At 35.0% G+C, this 19,174-nt stretch overlaps 1 protein-coding gene across 1 annotated transcript in view; it reads left to right on the forward strand.

Annotated features, from left to right (window-relative positions):
• ATF2 (activating transcription factor 2) overlaps window positions 1–18,890 on the forward strand; it is an 89,585-nt gene extending 70,695 nt beyond the window's left edge. The window contains 2 exon segments of the mRNA XM_067549209.1: window positions 6,839–6,944; window positions 16,826–18,890. Coding sequence (XP_067405310.1) covers window positions 6,839–6,944; window positions 16,826–17,052 — 333 coding nt within the window. The 3' untranslated portion in view covers window positions 17,053–18,890.
• The last annotated feature ends 284 nt before the right edge of the window (window positions 18,891–19,174 follow it).

Below are 19,174 nucleotides of genomic sequence, written 5' to 3' on the forward strand. Positions count from 1 at the left end.
CATCTTGAAAAACAACAGTTACAGAAGGTAAGTAATCGTTTTTTCTTAGTCAAACCTATTTTCAAGTTACACTAATTCACAAACTTAAATCCATAAATCTCTATATTTTTTCATGTTCCTATACCTTAAAACAACTTAAATAAGATATTGTTAGCAATTTATTAATGACTTAGACTTGAGAAAGTGCCAGATGTCTGCCTGCAGCAAATATTTATGGTGTAATTTAAAACTTTTCATTAAAAATTATACACTGTATTTTAGCCACTTCTTTAATGTCAATTTTAATGCTTTATAGTTAGGGCCATACCAAATTCACGGCCATGAAAAACGCGTCACGGACCATGAAATCTGGTCTCCCCCATGAAATCTGGTCTTTTGAATACTTCTACCCACAGATTTCACGGGGGTGAACAGCATTTCTCAAACTGGGGGTCCCAACACAAAAGGGGGTCTCAAGGCTATTGTAGGAGGGTAATGGTACTGCCATCCTTACTTCTGTGCTGCCGTCAGTGGCAATGCTGCTTTCAGAGCTGGGCGCCTGGACAGCAGCCGCCACTGTCTGGCCATCCAAATTTGAAGGCAGCGCAGCCAACAGCAGCACAGAAGTAAGAGTGGCAATACCACTATCCCCTATAATAGCCAACTCCCTTTTGGGCTGGGACCCCCACGGTTACAACACCATGAAATTTCAGATTTAAATATCTGAAACTGTGAAATTTAAGATTTTAAAAATCCTATGACTGAAATTTACCATAATGGACCGTGAATTTGGTAGGGCCCTATTTATAGTGCTCTTGGTACTCTTCTGCTTTTCATTAACTGTAAAAGGAATTCTGTTTTTGCTGTACTCAGCATTTATGTTCATAATTCTGTTTTATAGATATATCCTAAAGTTATAGCAATTCTTCAGATAGTTTAGTAAAAGTAATATAGTTGGCTTCTATCTGTATTTAAATTAGCTATTGCACCATAAATGTTTGTATCTGTTAAAAAGGACTGGACAGCCATAGGGAGAAAACAATTAATTGGTAAACATTTGCTGGACTTCACAAATCTGCTTCTAAAAAGAAGCTAACATTTTTTGTAATTCCCCACTGCTTGTATTTGCATTAGTCTGGCTTGTCACATGTTGTAGGCAGTAGAAGTAAGTCTTGAGACAAATGGGGAATCCAACCAGGTCACAAGTGAGGTAAAATTTTGTGTTCACTTTGCAGTATCAGCCTAAAAGGCCCAAACACTTACACACATAGGTGACGTTATTTGTGTTAGTGATCCCATTGACATGAATGGGATTATACTAACATGAGTAAACTCACTCAGGTGACTATTCTGTATCTTTTATCTGTTTGCACTATTAGGCCTGTATCTATGCCTAAAGATTTTCTTCATTAAAAATACAGGAGTAAGCTTTTGGCTTCCAGACTGTCAAGAGTTAACCCAATAGTACTGAATTCAGGGGAAAGAAATTTCTTACTGACTGCCAATAGCAAAACCGTTAACTGTGAAGAACAGAATGACTTGTAAAGAAAATTGAATGTCAAAGAAATAATTAAACTGTACTTTATGTGAAAACATTAATCAATCCTGCATTTCCATAATAGTTCTTCACTTGACAGCCTGGCACAGCTGATCAGCATAGTGGGCAGTAATGACCCATGATTACTTACGTTCTGTTTAATAGTAAATGTAATAAGTTTGGAGCTTTGCCTTAGCATAGTTTTACAGACTACATGCTAGTGTTTAATAGTTCATATTTTGTTTAATACCTAAATGCCCTGCTCAGCTGAATTTTACTGTTGACATCATTAAGCTATTTCTAAAAATAGACTGATTTCATAAACGCAGTTTTTGTCCAATAATTCAGTACAATTGACAATCTTTTCTTTCAACAAAGTTAATAAGTAGTTGTCCTAAATTTACAGTGTCCTAAATCTACAGTGTTGTGTTGTGTAAATTTTTAAAGGGTTTTTACAATGAAGATATTAAACAATACATATAGAAATAGGAAGATGAGAATGGATATTCTTTTTGATGTAGTTTTTACATGAGACATATTTTACTGTATGTTTTCTGTTAGTTTTCCATTAAAGCAATTCTATACACATAAGATCTACTTTGACCTTTCTCGGTGCTGTTCAAGTGTAGGATAGTATCCTACCTACTTCTTAAGTTAAATGGTTGTGTATAATTCCCATTGCTACCCTTCATTTTCTTGGTTTTAAATTATGCTATTCTATTTTATTGTATATGTAGAGCAAATGTCTGTTAATTGCATCACCTCAATAATGCTAAATATTTTCAGATAGACGGGCAAAGTCTCCTCTTTATTACAAGGGCTATGTCTACACTGATAGCAGCAAAGTTGCCGCCATCACATTGACTTATCTGGATCGACTGAGCGGTCAGTGAAGACCCGCTCAGCTGATCCAGAAGTCAATGTACTAAAACCACCTCCTCAAGTGGCATAGCGCTGCATCGACGGGAACAGGTTCCCATCGATGCAGTGCAGTGAAGACGGCGCACAGAAGAGAAGCACAGAAGTCGATGGGAGTTACACAAGTTCTTTGCGTACTTTGCATAACTCCCGTCGACTGCCGCCAAATCACCAAGGTAAGTGTAGACCAAGCCAAGGTCTTCTACATCAGTTGTTGCACACGTTCAATCTTTTAAAGCTTGCATTCTGCTTGCTTTTGTGGACTTCTTTCTCAGTCAATATATTTCCTTGGTTAAGGATCTCAAGCGTTATATATAATTCTAAGTTTTGCCTTTGTGCCTTACAGAAATATTGCAGAATACTGTATTCCTGTAACAATAAAAGATACCCTGGGTTTTTTTTACAACAGCTACTTGAGCAATAGGCAGAATTGCTATATGGACTGCTGAGTATCTGTCATTAGTAACCAGCCAGTGGTGGTGCACCACAATACTCCATAGTTAGCCAGTTCATGGGTCCCATATAGACATGTGGCTCAGAAGCCCTAAAGATGGGGAATTGCAAGCCACCCAGGCTTCTCTCTGGCATACGTTCATTAGTGTTGCTTTTTTCTGGGGGGGTGGCCTGTCTTACAGAGAGGGTCATACGTTGTAGATCCCAGTTGAACCAGTTATTAAGAGTCAGTGTCTAACTGTTGGCCAAAGGGACCGCAAGTGTGGAAAGAGTCCTTTTCTTCCCATGAAGTGCTTGCTGCACTTGCTTACTCACCCAACTTTGTGTAGGGGTTCCTTTAGGATGATCCATCCACTTTCACTATAATGAATGGCTCCCTCTTTATGGTGGCTTTGACAGACATGCATCACAATTATTGCCTAGCCCCCAATTCCCTTAGGAAACAAAAAGGCTTAATCCATTCCATGGAGTATATACAAATACATGTAATCTGGACCTATTATCCTTGGCTCCAACTCATAACAGGCAGGTATAGGGGAGAAATTCATATTTTGAATCTCATACACAGCATTGAGGATTGGAGGCAGAAAGAAGGTTGGGGTTTTTTGGGTGGGGAAATACAGATATTCTGGAACAAGCTTTGAGGAATCTAATAGAGACTCATGTTTTTTGCCACAAATTTTCTTACTGGTAGTATTTTTGAAATCTCTGAATTTAGAAAAATAATATTTCCTCATTATTTCTTTGCTCAAGATGTATTTTATACTTATTTGCATCTAACCAAATATTTGTCCGTGTACTTAGCTTGTTGATGTTGCCTTGGTATCTGAATACATTAGTAAGGTGACAGCTCACCTGCCCAGTGCCAAGAATCTAAATTATCTCATTTTTATTACACCAATTTAAGTATTCTGTCTTTGTTTTCCTTCCATTTTTCCTGTTTTCTGTAAAGAAGACTATTTATGAACACTTAGGGGAAGAAACCTCAACACAGAGCAAAAAAGTGCCAGGGAATTCTAATTGGGAAGATAGAGGTTGGGTCTAGATTACACTCAATCTTGATTTCATTGCCTGCCAAAACTGGTTTCTAGTATTAATATCCAGATGACTGCCCTTACTCAAATTTGTGTGTCATTAGTCCTTACGCTGCATACAATGTAAGTACTTGCATATACACTATGGTACATTTAAGAATGATTAATTTCATAGTCTCATATGATTTTGATGAAAGTAACTTCAAATGCAGTGTATCTGTTAGCACTAAACACTGATAAATTTATAGTATATGCTATTGTTTGCTGGTGGCTTCTTTGAGTCACCTCGCTTATTAATAATGATTCTGGTTTTCGTTAGATACCTCCACCGCTTTTAAAATTTGACATACAAACATCTGACATTTCATCTTTCACTTTTGTGTCTGCTTACGTATAAGGGATTTGAATTTCCATATTTTTATTAGAAAAAATAAAAATGTTTAAAAATAACTACATGGGATTGGTCCACAAAATACTTTTTCAACCATTATCTTTTTAAAACATTCTGGAGTTATTTATGCAGATAATTACCCACCTCATCTTATGTCTCCCATTAGTGTATGGAATTGTTCAGAATTAATTTTCATAAAAATTAAAGAGACACAGGAACAGGAAAAAGCAAAAGAACACAATCTAATGTAGGCCGAAAATGCAACATCTTTTAAAATTGCAGTATCTTGTTCAGAATATCCTCTGGAGTCAAGGTGTCCCTCTTCGGAAAGGAGATCCAAACTATTAAGATATAAAGATAGTGTATATAAAAAAAAAAGAAACGAAAAACCTAATATTTACATAGGATGTACTGAGAGAAGTAAAAATAAGTTTACAATCTTGAGTTTTCTCTGCTGCTTCTTCCGCAGCATTAAATTAGCATACCCTATTCTCTGAACTATTGAGATATCTTTTATGCCAACTCAGTTTACAAAAACGTATTTACTAGAGCTAGTAAGGAAAAATTTCACAAACTTTTTTTTTGGTGAGAATTTGCTGACTCATTAAAATGAAAGCATTCCACCACACAATGTCGATTTTGATGAAATTCCACTAGAAACTAGGTAGGTTTCTGATGGAACTCTGTAAAATAAGTTTTGAAACTTGCTTGGTTTCCTGCCAACTCATTTGTTCATCCGTCTGGGCTTCCAGACTCATGGCTCCTCAGCAGCCTGCCTGGCTTGCTGACGAGGAACATAAGTCCCAGCACTATAGCTTCCAGGGCCCCAGTTCCAAGGCAGCTTGCCATGTGGAGTGCCCCAAAGTCAGGACTCGTAGAACTGGGCAAAAAAACAGTAATTCCATTTCCATAAATATTTGCAATTTTGAGGGTTTGTCACAAATCAGAACAAAATGCAATTTAGAAATCTTGAAGTTCTCTGCCCAGCTCTGTTTACTTTCAGTGTAGCTGAACAAGCAATGTTGGGTGAAATAGTATGACCAAGTAAAAAAGAAATACCTGGTAAGTTGCTAAGAGTATGAGAACGGGTAAACTTAGGGGTTTTAAAAGAAAAAAATTAACCCTTTGAAATAAAATATTTTTAATAATAATATTCGTTTGTAGAATTACATTTGTTTAGTGCAAGGTAATGCAAACTATTAGTCTGTTCTCAGCTCAATTTTATTTCTTTAGCTTTTGTTCTTTTTAGTTCCAATTCAGTTCTTCTCAAAACCATAGTGTTTATTTCCAACCTCCAGGCTAATATATACCATATTTACATAATTTTATTGTTCAAGGACCTCTTTCAGGTTTAATTTTCTTCCTTTTTCCTTTATTTCACTCTTTTAATGACTTTAGTAACACATTAATAAACTGAATAGTGTTATGTCAAATTTTGTAAACTACTGTGAGAACTCTTTGATGTGTATATTTGTACAAAGGATTTTTGATGTAAAAATTAACCCATCGACACTTGTATTGAAAATACTTTTTGAAAAGCTATGGGAGCAACAAATATTGACAGGTAACTTAATGTTTTGTAGACAACTTAGTGTTGTTTGAGATGTTTTGTATTTATTTTAAATAAAAATGATTACATCTAAAATGTCATGCTGTTCTTAGCTTTGATTCTTGTCTAATATAGGAATACCCAGCACTTATCGCACTCTTCATCAGTGGATCTCAAGACAAAGGAGGGCCAATGTCATTATCCCTATTTTACAGATGGGGAAATGTAGGCATGAAGAGGTGAAATGATTTGCCCAAGGTCATCCAGCAGGCTAGTAACAGTGCCAGGAATAGAATCCAGTTATTCTGAGTCTTAGTCTAGTGCTCTATCTGCTAGGTTACACTGGGTCCAAGTGATATTAGCTGACATACTCCTGTCTTCCACATCATTATAAATTCTTCTCTGCTACAGTGTGTTTATGCTCATTCTCATTACTTGATTCTTGCATACTGATTGTTTCCTGTTAATGACTGTAAAAAATAAAATAAATCTACAAATTGATAGATTGCTATATTTCTTATCATTCAAGTTAAATTTTGTAGAGAGGTTCTCTTTTATAGAGTCTAAATGTGTTCACACAAAAATTCATTCCACACTCACTGAGGATTTTGGTGATTATAATGTATGTTAAGACAACCCATAAAATCATCCAGAAGAGTCTTAGAACAGTCTGATCCTGTGAATGAGACTATGTGTAGAACCTGCAGTCTACTAACTACAACATGTAATACAATAAATATAATGGCATTTATTATAAAAAAAATATTTTTACAAGTAATATCTACAATTAATATTAAAGTGTTCTAAAGTCAAAAATAGATATTTTTGCAGTCTGCAGCCATGGAAATGTGTACTGTATTTTATTTACCCTTAAATGAACATCCCCAAGATCTTGTAAAATTTAAGATTGTTAATACTTACCTCTGAAATGCATGTAGTCTGAGCCTGGTAAAGTGCATAACTTTCTTCTCCTTTAGAATGAAGTCACCCTGCTGAGAAATGAAGTGGCACAGCTGAAACAGCTTCTTCTGGCTCATAAAGATTGCCCTGTAACCGCCATGCAGAAGAAATCTGGCTATCAGAGTGAGTAATGTTCCATTACCTATAGCCTTAGGCTGCATCAGTGAAATACTGCCAGAGTGAACTGAGCGACCATTAAAAATGAGAAGTGCAGTTATAATCTTTAACATTAAATATATAAAATTCTGCAAGCTTATTGCAAGACAGAAATAAATATATGATATTTTGAAAGTACTTCTCTAAATGCTTTCAATTTAAAAAAATGTAGATTATCTGAAGTTTAAAGATGGATGGTTGTTCTGTAATAAGTGTATACAGTAATTAATACTAAAGGACTGTAAACTGCAATAGCTGCTTCTAGTATATACAATTGAAGTATTGACGGTATATAGTGAGCAATCTCTGTAATGCATTATCTTAGGTAAGATGAAAGGTCCTTCTTTCTTCCATTTCGTAATGAGATTTCAGTGGAGGGTAGGATAACAGCTGTCCTTATTTAATAGCACATCCAGGATCAGTCAACCCATTAAAATAATCAGATGCAGGTTCTTGGTTCTTACTGTGTCCGTCCCCTACCTAGGTTGTTTTGACTTAAAATAACTGTTGTTTGTCATAAGAGTCTAAGATGTTTGAATTTTTGAAGTAGGATTCTAATAGTGAAGGATTTACTGAGAATTCACAAGTTAAAGTGAAATTAGTAAAAATGTAAAATTTTAAGGAAATGAAGTTGTTCACTTAATTTTTCACTTTTTTAGCATTTTAGAGTTTAATTGTGCTTTACTTACTTGTAACTTCTTTTTTTGGATATGATGCACAGAGCTAGAACCAGCTGCTTCTGTAGAATAAATGACCAATTTTGTCCATTGTACACAAATTCGTAACAAATAACTGAGCTGGGAATGCATTAGGCAACATTCATAATATATAACCCACAGCTTTCATTTTTATGATTTAGTGATATTTCAGGATATTTGTAAATGTGAAGATTGTTTCTGCCATATGTAGCCACTTCATTTTAATTTGCCAGTGTCAGTAATTCAGGAGAATAAAGGAACATTTTGTATTGCATGCAAACAGTTCCTCAGGTGCTTGCGATAAAACTTAATGGCCACCATCTTTACTTGTAGTCATTGTAAGCAGTTTCATCAGAATGGGCAATATTTTTTAATTTAAAAGATTCAGGAGATTTAGCAACTCTCTGTTGCCATATATATTTAGAACACTGATTTTGTCGGTTTTGAGCTTATAAATCTTAGTCCTTTGATCTCCAGTCATTTTGACAGGATGGAAAATAGCATCTTGGAGTAAATTGGAACCATATAGAAGTATGTTTGGGATTTATATGAACAGTGATTGCTGCAGGGATGAGGCCTTTATGGCTCCCATCTGACAGAACAACATAATTTCATATAGAAGCTACTAGGGGATAGCATTATGCATGGATGGTTTTCCTAAGCAAACTAGGTTTCTTGAATTTTGATAGTTTGAAAATACATCTGTTTCTCTGGATTTGCATGAGAAATTATTAAACTTATGCATTTTTTAAATGGACTGGCAGATAATTACATATTAAGGATTTCTTCATTAAAATACTAGACTAAATGTTTAGTAATATTGTTGATCTTCATACCTTGAAAAAATGCTACTGTATTTCTAAATCACTTTCTAAATCATTTTCATTATAAAAGATAAAATAAAACTAACTACTAAATAGAACAGAGAGTGTAAAGGTGCTAAAATACCTATAATTGAGAAAAGGAACTACATTTTAGAAGAATTATAAAAAGATGTTCAGATGGGAAGGTGGAGGCATAGTTCACTTAGTATTTTTGTAAAGCATTTGATACAATGCCACACAAAATAATGATCTACAGGATTAGTGTAATGAGTAATATGGTATGGGGCTGAGCTGGATATGTAAGTGGATAAAGAATGCATTTGTACACCAAACCCTTGTCTCACACTGTATAAGTGTTTATGTCCAAAGCACTTCACAATATTTCTGAGAGAATTAAATAATATCTTAATTTAACAGATATTGGCATAACACACACATAGATTAAGTGACTTGTACAAGACTCCATGATGAGTCATAGGAAGTACCAATTAAAATGGTTTTAGTTAATGTTTGCGATTGTAGTGTGGATAGAAAATAACTTCAAATCTTTTTTAAAAATTTACGAAGTTATGCTTTATCTACATCAGCAGCTTGACCATGTTAGCTGAACTTTTTAAAAAGCGTTAAATAGTTTCTTAACATCTTGTGTGGTATAGAAGAGGCCAAAGAGGCAGAATTAGAATGTCCCTGTAGTGCAAGGTATTGTGTGCTGCTGAGACACAGTTAATTTATATCCTGCAGACATGGCTTTAACAATTCAGTCCAAAATTTAATGGGGTTTCACTTAAAATGGCACAAACGATCAATGGCATTGCAGGATTTTTTTACACTTATTTATGTATTCCTTAAAAGATCTTTTGAACAACTTGTGCTTCACATGGATTAAAAAGCACAAGTACTAAGGTCCCTCTTTCTCGCTAGCATTTTCCAGTTACTTTAAATAAATACCCTTCCCCTGCTTCAAGGGGAAGCCTCTAAGAGATGAAAATGACTAAAAAACCAGAAAAGGCAAAAAGAAAAGTGATTACATTTCATTAGGCTGTCTGGATGACACCCTGGGGCAATGTAAGAGTTATCAGCCAAGTATAAATTCATGTCCTTCCCAAGCAGATATGTACTGGTCAGTTGTTCAGGAAACTTCTTGAACAAACCCTTAAAGACTTAAACAAAAATTAAAAATTTTGTTTATGTGTAAGCTACAAGAGACACCTAAATCCTATGTTTTCTATCCATAGTCCTATCTCAGACCAAATTTAAGGAACATGCTGGTCCACGGCCTATATAGTCTCTTAGACTTCTTGCTGTGGTGGAAAATGAGGGAGAATGATAAGTCATGAAGGGGCACAGGGTAGTTGGAGAGTTCTAGGGGTGAGAACATTACTCCTATTTGTTTATAAAGATTCAGTAAGCTTCCAGGTTGATAGCCCCTATTTTTTATCATCCAGCCATCATTAAATCAGCAATTTTTGGATTCCTGTTCTAGTTAATTGTAAAGAAACAGTTGGGGGGTCTAGCCATTATATAATTATACCGGTCCATTGTCTGCAAATTATTCAGGATAAGTCAACCCTTTCAGTGATTTAGCCACAATGCCACAACCCCCCCCCCCATCCCCTTCCCCCCAGAGAATTTTCTGGCTTCTGTAGACTTGCCTAGATGTTGACCTACATATTCCCATAGTCCCCATGCACCAATAGTATCTGCTTTTATCTCTGGAGACTTCATCTTCAGTATTTCACTCTCCACTTGACCCAGTCTGTTCTGTGCATTTGCACCAAGCTTATACACGCTGTCACGGCTGTGTGAATAACTGATTTTTTCAGTTTGCTGGCATTTCCAGAAAAAAAATCAGCAAACCAAAAATTTGAGAAAAAAATTGTTTGGAAAGAACAAAATGTTTCATTGGACCCAAAACATTTCATTTCACTTTTGAGCTTTATCTTTTTTAAATAAAATTGAAGGACATCTAAAACAAAGTCATTTCAAATAGAAAAATCACAATTTTCATTTAGAAAATATGAAAATGTTGAATTTTTTTAAGGTTTTTTTTTCAACCAAAATAATTTGGCAAAACTGACACATTTAGTAAATGTTTTGATTAACCCAAAATTCCAGTTTTGGTTGAGAAAGTTGAACCACTTCTAGTAACAGCACACCTGTGGAAGAAAGTATTTGCAATATTTTCCCATTTGGATGACTGACTAGCAATACTTTTTAGTATACCCAGAAAACATTCTCCCATACTTTGAAGAGTTGTTGTGAATTTCTTCAAAATACCATACTTCCAACACAATCTAGGCTGTGGTAGCCTGCTTCCAAAGTGAGTGGGCAGAGCCCACCTGTCTGAAGAAGACAATCAAAATGAAGCAAGACATAAAGGAGTTGTGAATTCACCAGGATTGCTTATGTGGTAAATTTCTCTGCTTTTCAGCATTTCAGTGCACCAATCACAAGTTAAGCCCCCTACGCCTGTGTCCAATTGTGGACCCTGCAGTTTTTCCTGATTTTTAGTTGGAACCCATCAAGACCATTGAGTTTGGACAAATTTATTCTATCAGCCACCCTGTCATGGTGGCTTCCAGATTCAACTATTATACATTTGGGCTTCCTGACACTCGCCCTGATAGCTTGACACATAAAAGGTTAATTGTTCCATAGGCAGGTGTGTCAGAATGCAATTCTAACTTTTTTACACTCTAGAAAACCTTCTGTCTCCATTTCCTACTTCAGATTTAGGAAAAAGGTTTTCTTTGGTGTCAAGTGGTTCTTTAAGTGCACTGTATTTCCACTGAGTAGAATTTTTTGCTCTTCAAAAGGAACTTTTTAATTCCAGCCTTTAACTGCCTGAAATGCCATGCCTCTAAACTTGAGGCTATCAGGAACAGGTTGAAAGCTACCTTATGGGGCAGTATCCCATTTCCAAATATTCTTTGTAGCCTTGGTTTGGATAAAACTTCATTTGGGCCCAGAGTTACCATTTTTTTTAATCTTAAATGAGTATTAAGTCTGAGTGTTAAGTAGAGATTGTAACATATGTGTAAGCGTCCCCTTTCAACCTTTGTTTTCTGAAAATGTCTGAACCAAATGCTTTTATTTCTGGTTGCCATAGTATGCTTATTTGCTCATTGACATTAATTAGCTTCTTTTTCTTACTGGCCTTTATATAGTTTTTCATACGGGTAAATTTTTATACCCGTTTTCTTCCATTGCATAAATGCTCTCCCAGTGTTCACTAAACCCAGAAAATTGTATTCTCCTCTCTTTGCCCTATTCCTTCCAGTAAAATTATTGTGTGCATTCTTTTCAGGAATTAAATTAAAGAGGAATATATGTTTTTGGAAGGAGGGTGTGAAACAAAGGAAGCAGCTCCCTCCTTGTCTGCTAAAAGCAGAGGAAGAGCTCTACTTGCTGGCCCTTGGAAGGTCCACCAGAGTTTCCCTTTCTTTCTGGCTGGTGATATGAAGGACTCACCAGGCGGGTGATTCTGAAGTGTGAACAGCAGAAGGAACTGATGCATAGGCTGAGAAGTTTCTGGGACTTTCAGTGTTTTCTGTCAATGGGTGGAGCAGCAACAGCAGCACCTGAGAGAGGAAGATGATGTCTCAGCTAGGAGTCCCCATTGTACATCCTCTTCTCTATGTATGCCCCATCCACTATCTCCTCATTCTTGAAAAGGAAAGGAGGAGACACTTCATAAGTCTCTTGTTTTTTCATAAATTTTTTTTTTTAAATGCAGGAAACTGCATTGAAGTTTCCATTATTTTTCAGGGACAAACCTCTTAACCTCTTTGCGTCTCCATTTTTATTTGGTTTTACATCAATGCAGGTTCATATCCTTCTGGCAATGGGGTAGGGAATACCAAGAATGTGACCATTACTGAGACGAGCACGCCGAATGAATGAATGAATGAATGAATGAACGAACTCTTTCCCTCCCTGCTCCCCACCTTGGGTGGCTAAGGCCCTGTTTAGGGACTTGAAATGGCTTCAAAAGCTGTTCTTCTCATCTCCTTTTTCTTCTTCTTGCTGCATTCCATTGCCATGTGAACTTTAGATGTATAACAGCCACTAGTCAGTGAGCTCCCTCTCCTTTCTTGATATAATTTATGACTCCAATGTTTGAAGGATCCATTTGAAAAAAAATAACACATTTTTGTAGACTTTGTTCCTAAGTGAATAGGAATTTGGTAGCAGTCTGTTCCAAAGGACCAGCACTACACTCTTGGAATAGATTCATTCCATAAACACCATAAAAACACCATAATAGAGACTCAAACTAAATGTCTATCCCAAATTAAAAAAAAAAAAAAAAAAAAAAAAAAAGGTAAGATGACCCAAAAAATGCCACCATGGCTAAACAGTGGAGTAAAAAACTGTGATAACAAGCAAAAAGGCATCCTTTAAACTGGAAGTCAAATCCTACCAAGGAAAATAGGAAGGCGCATAAACACTGGCAAGTCAAGCGTAAAAGTATAATATGACAGGTCAAGAAAGAATTTGAAGAGCAGCTAGTTAAGGGCACAAAAACTAACATTAACGTATTTTTTAAAAACATCAGAAGCAGAAAGCCTGCCAAAGAGTCAGTAGGACCAATGGATGATCAAGACACTAAAGGAGCACTCAAGGAATACATGCCTGTTGTGGAGAAGCTAAATAAATTCTTTGCATCGTTCTTCACTGCAGAGGGTATGGGGAAGATCCCTATATTCAAGTAATTCTTTTTAGGTGACAAAAAATGAGGAAATGTCGTAGATTAAGGTGTCAGTAGAGGAGTTTTTGGAACAACTTGATAAATTAAAACAGTAATAAGTCACCAGGACTGAATGATATTCACCCAAGAGTTCTGAAGGAACTCAAATATGAAATTACAGAACTACTAAATCTGGTATGCAACCTATTGCTTAAATCAGCCTCTGTACCAGATGACTAGAGAATAGCGAATGTGAGGCCAATTTTTTTAAAAAGGCTCCAGAAGTGATACCGGCAATCACAGGCCAGTAAGCCTAACTTAAGTGCAGGTAATTGGTTGAAACTATGGTATGGAACAAAATGATCAGACACATAGATGAACACGATATGTTGATGGAAAAGTCAACATGGCTTTTGTAAAGGGAAATCATGCCTCACCAATCTACTAGATAAGGGTGATTCAGTTGACATAGTGCACTTGGACTTTCAGAAAGCCTTTGACAAGTTCCCTCACCAAAGACTCTTGAGCAAACTAAGTTGTCATGGGATAAGAGAGTAGCTCCCTTCATGGATCAGTAACTGGTTAAAAGATATGAAAAAAGGGTAGGAATTAACAGTCAGTTTTCACAATAGAGAGAGGTTAATAGCAGTGTCCCCCTATGGATCTGTACAGGGACCTCTGCTTTTCAACATATTCATAAATGATCTGGAAAAAGGGGTAAATATGAGGTGGCAAATAATACAAAATAATATTTGTGCAGATAATACAAAATTACTCAGATAGTTAAATCCAGAGATAACTGCGAAGAGTTAAAAGGATCTCACTAAACTGGGTGACTGGGTGAGAAAATGGCAGATGAAATTCAGTGTCAAATTCGAAGGAAAGCACTTTGGAAAACATAATCCCAATTGTACATTCAAACTTATGGAGTCTAAACTAGGTGTTATTACTCAAAAAAGAGATCCAGAAGTCATCATGGATAGTTTCCTGAAAACATCTGTGCAATGTGCAGTGGCAGTCAAAAAAGCTAACAATGTTAGAAACTACTAGGAAGGTGACAAATAATAAAACAGAAAATATCATAATGCCTCTATTTAAATCCATAGTATGCTTACAGCTTAAATACTGTATGCAATTCCAATCGCCCTAACTCAAAAAAGATATATTAGTATTGAAAAAGATGCTGAGAAGGACAACAAAAATTAAGAGTATGGTACAGCTTCCACATGAGGAAGGATTAAAAAGACTGGACTAATGGGGCATATGATAGAGGTCTATAAAATCATGAATGAACAGCTTTTGGAGAAAGTGAATAGGGAAGTGTTATTTATCCCCTGCACATAACACAAGAACTAAGGGTCATCTGCTGAAATTAGTAGGCAGCAGGTTTAAAACAAACAGAAGGAAATACCTACTGCATACAACACACAGTCAATCTGTGAAACTCATTGCCATGGGATGTTGTGAAGGCCAAAAGAATAACTAGGTTTAAAAAAAAATTAGCTAAGTTAATTGAGTATAGGTCCATCAATGGCTATTACCCAGGCACATTCTCTGGGTGTACTGAAACCTCTGTCTCCCAGAAGCTAGGACTGGACAACAGGGGGTCACTTGAAATTGCCCTGTTCTGTTCATTCTCTCTGAATCATTTGGCACTGGCTGCTGTCAGAGACAGGATACTGGGCTATATGGACCTTTGGTGAGCCCCAGTATAGCCATTCTTACACTCTTATATGAGTTAACATTTCTCTGGAATAGATTTGCAGGGCTTCAATCTTGCCTACTGGCATGTTTGTATAACTTTACTTTGCTTCTACTGAAGCAAGATTGTGTAAAACTGTTATCTTCTGTCTCTGAAATTAATCCCTTCTTAGTGTGAATATAGGACTATTACAAAGATCTCATTTATGTTGTGGAGTTGACTTGCTCATCAGTTAATTTTCATTCCTGTAACTGATATTTCTGAGTGTAAAAACCTCAGCCCACAATAATTTACCTTCAAGAGTCTTTTTGTTGTCCTTGCTGAGTGTTCGTTCTTAGTTATTATCAAAAACTGGTATATCCTTCCTTGGACAGTGTTTGTTTTGTCTTTGGCATTCTTTTTAGTTTTGGATTCAGTTTTTCTATGCATATCCTATTCAATAAAAAAATCTGTATTTTGATTGCATTGTTGTAGAATGGAGGTCTTTTCCTCCTTAACATCTAACCAGGTGTCTGTCTCCATTTCTCCCAAAGTAAATGGGAGTTGCCACAGGAGACTTGAGCAACACTCTAGGAAGCTAGGGTTGGTACCAAAAAAATCTTTCAGTTAAATTAATCATTCACACCTTCCATTTTTATATGAGCAAAACCCTATTAAGTTGTGAACTGAGATTATTTTATCTGAAGGGATACCCCTTACAGGTAAAAATCTTATTTCCTCAATTTATTACTTGACAATGCCTATTCAATAATCTGGCTAATCAAAAATAGAGATTATACACTGACACTGGTGAGAAGAAGAGACTTGATAAAACTCAGGAATTTTTTAAAACACTAATTCATTTACCAGTTATCACCTATTAAAAAAAATAAAAGTTTGATACCTAAACATTGTTTTCATCTAAATATATATGTTTATGAATTAATCTATTAAGTGGATTTCACTTCTCATATTGGCTTTCTTCCCTCCTAAAATGCCTTATATTTATATACTTTCTAAGTATTGTGTGGTAAAACATAACTGATGCATTTATTGAAAGAATAATTCCTGTTAAATCATGCATCTGTATTTTTTTTAAAAAAACCTAAATTTGCACAGCAAAAAATGTTTTAGTTTTTTAATACTTAGGTTTTGTGATCAGAAGAAAACATGGACAGGAATGTTTGGGTAATTCACTTGAGTATTTCATTGAGTCAACTAACAAAGAAGTTCTTGGATGTCTGCTCATTTTTAAAGACTTGTATGTCATGCATTAATTATTTAACTCTTATTGGCAGGTATTTAAGTGCTAAGCAAAATGAATTGAATTTCACCCTGTTGAAAGAAGGAAGATTTTTCATATTGAAAACCTTATTGTCCAACTGAGCAATAACAATTTACTGTATTACAGAGAGAGTGATTTTCATAAACATTATTAATTATCAAACTGAGAATGATTCTCTTCCTGAATTACTAGTCAAACGCAGTATCTTGGTTTTTTAAAAAAATCTGAATCCAATTAATTCACATAACTATAGAACAGCTGGAGGCATTTAGACTATAAATATTGTTATTCTCATGTGTGTGCATCATTAGAATCTGGTGTTATAATCATCAGTTGCTGCACTATATGGAAAATCAACTAGAATTAACTGTGGTTTTAAATATGTGGGAATAATTATTTGAAAATACACCTGTCATAAATATTCTAACATGCTATCTTGGTTTTTATTTATAGAAAAATACAAACCCAGTTACCTGTTCATCTTTATACAGTTGTTTATTTATTTATTTATTTAATATAAAGCAATTATAATAAAAATAAAATTTTGATAAATGTCTTTATATATGTGTTATTAATTGTGATTATATACAATTGTGATCTTATTGTTATCTGAAAATTGTTTTTAAGCATATTTTAGAAAAACCAGCAAGTAAATATTTTTTTTCTTTAGCTGCAGATAAAGATGACAGTTCTGAAGACATTTCAGTGCCAAATAGTCCACATACAGAAGCTATTCAGCATAGTTCCGTGAGCACTTCCAATGGAGTAAGTTCAACCTCCAAGGCAGAAGCCGTAGCCACGTCAGTTCTCACCCAGATGGCGGACCAGAGTACAGAGCCAGTGCTTTCACAGATTGTTATGGCTCCTCCTTCCCAGTCACAGCCTTCAGGAAGTTGATTAAAAACTTGCACTGCGACAATTTCTTAGATATACGTTTGTGACTTTAAAGGGAAATCAAGACTAGTCTCCATCTAAAAGAAATATGTAGCTTAAAATTATTCATTTTTAAAATTTAAATTTAAATTTGGCTTTAAAGATTGGCAAATCAAGAGGAGACTGAACAGCAGTTTCTAGTCTCTTTGCAGAAGATCGATTCTTTTTTTAATTTTTAGATTTACTAGTTATTTTCTGTGTTTAATGTGTAAAATGTGTGTACAGTACAATGTGGTTTATTTCACTTTTAATTTGATATTATTTCAACCAACACTGGGGTGAATTATTAAAGCTCATCCCCAAGACTGTGATAGTAATATTGTTATGTGACATTTTATACCAAAGTTCTGCATAGTCCCTATTGACTTTGTAATGTTAGCAAGGTCATAAAGCACTAGGCAAGAGAAAAAGACAGTAACAGTAAATTTGCTTTTAGTCTTTTTGCCTTTTTATTGTTTTGCACATTATGAGAGGAAGAACAGTGGGAGAAAATGTTTGCTTTATATCATGTGTAGCATTTTGTTTGGCTTGTTAACTGTTTTGGTTGGTTGGGGTTTTTTTTAATTGTTAAACAGGGCCAGTATGATGTAGGACAATACAGTACTTTTATGCACATACCTAAATTAGATGAGGGTCATTGCTAACTAGATTTTCTTTAAAAGCTGATCCCAATTTTTTCAATACTTTAATTTTAAAGGAGAAGCTTTATTTCTGTTGTCAAAACAATGTTCTGCAACTACGCTATGTTGCTAGGCTAGTAGAAAACAGTAAACAGATGTTGTACAATACAGGGTTATCAAATATGGAATAATTTTCCTAGCTAGCTTCATACTTTGCAGATTTTTGAATCACAAACTAAGGAGTTTACTCATACACAAGTATGGATGCCAGAAAAGCCTAAAAAACCTTTGTTAAACAACACTTTTTTTCTTCTTCTTTGTCATTGTTATGTATTTGCAAGCTAACTTGTACTTAATTCTTGTGTAAGCACTGTCATCTTTTAGTAGCAAAATTTTTGATACCTTTCTTGTGGAAAAATCAGTATCTACCATATCTTGGAAACAATGTAATTATAATGTGGTGTGTGTGTATGCGTGTGTGTGTGAGAATGGTTCAGTAGTTTATGCCAGCAATCTTTGCTTGAATGTTTAAAGATGCCTTCAATGTGATGCTGGCTGATAGATTGCAGTTTAAAAATGTTATTTACTGTGCGAACTTGGATAACTAACATTCCATGAAGTAAGTTTGTTTCTGATGAGAAGATTGTAGGTACACTTTTTCTCATTATCCAATCATTTGTAGGATATTGAGTTTTTTAAATGTGCCATTATCTATTTGGATTTCTGTACTCATGTTCAAAACACAGTACAATATTTTACAATAGATTACATTTGAGAAAAAAGTAGATGTGTGCTTTCAGGTCAGAAAACTTTGTATAATAGCAAAAGAGAATACACAGTAGCAACTTCTGGCAGTAAGACAGGATTCCATTATGTATATAACAAAGATTTAATGCATTTATAATGGGTTGTGTAATTCATTTTCTCTTCCTTCTCCATGCTACACTGTTTTAAATCTCAGTGCCATCAAATTTCTTATGAGATTCGGTTTTAAGTCTATGAAATGTAATTGGTAATGCAGAGGAAGAACATAATTTGTATAATATACAACCATACTATAATCAAAACTGGACAAAGAAATATCTGATTATGTGTATATCATTTCAGTGCTGTAAGTATGAAAATAATAGGAATTCTAAATATTTTGAATTTTAAAAACAAGCAAGTAATTGAGTTGATAAATCCATGTTTAAATACTTTTTCTTTACCGGTTTCATGAGGGGGTTCAATTTACTGAAAAATTCCACAATGGTAAAATATACCATAAGTCTTGCTAGAAAGGAATTGATCTCAAAGGCACAAAATGTGAATTATGCAAGAAAGCTATACAATTACTACTTTTCATTGTAATTTTGGTGGATTAGATAAAACCTCATTGGTTACATTATCATTCATTCTCCTAAACACTAAGGCATTTTTATCTTATTTATGCAAGTGACATTTTTTTAATAAAACTGTTGTGCCTG

Source organism: Emydura macquarii, unplaced genomic scaffold (genome assembly GCF_026122565.2).
Source record: "Emydura macquarii macquarii isolate MOO-44397 ecotype Brisbane River unplaced genomic scaffold, CSIRO-AGI_Emac_v2 contig_1253, whole genome shotgun sequence".
NCBI classification, from domain to species: Eukaryota; Metazoa; Chordata; order Testudines; family Chelidae; genus Emydura; species Emydura macquarii.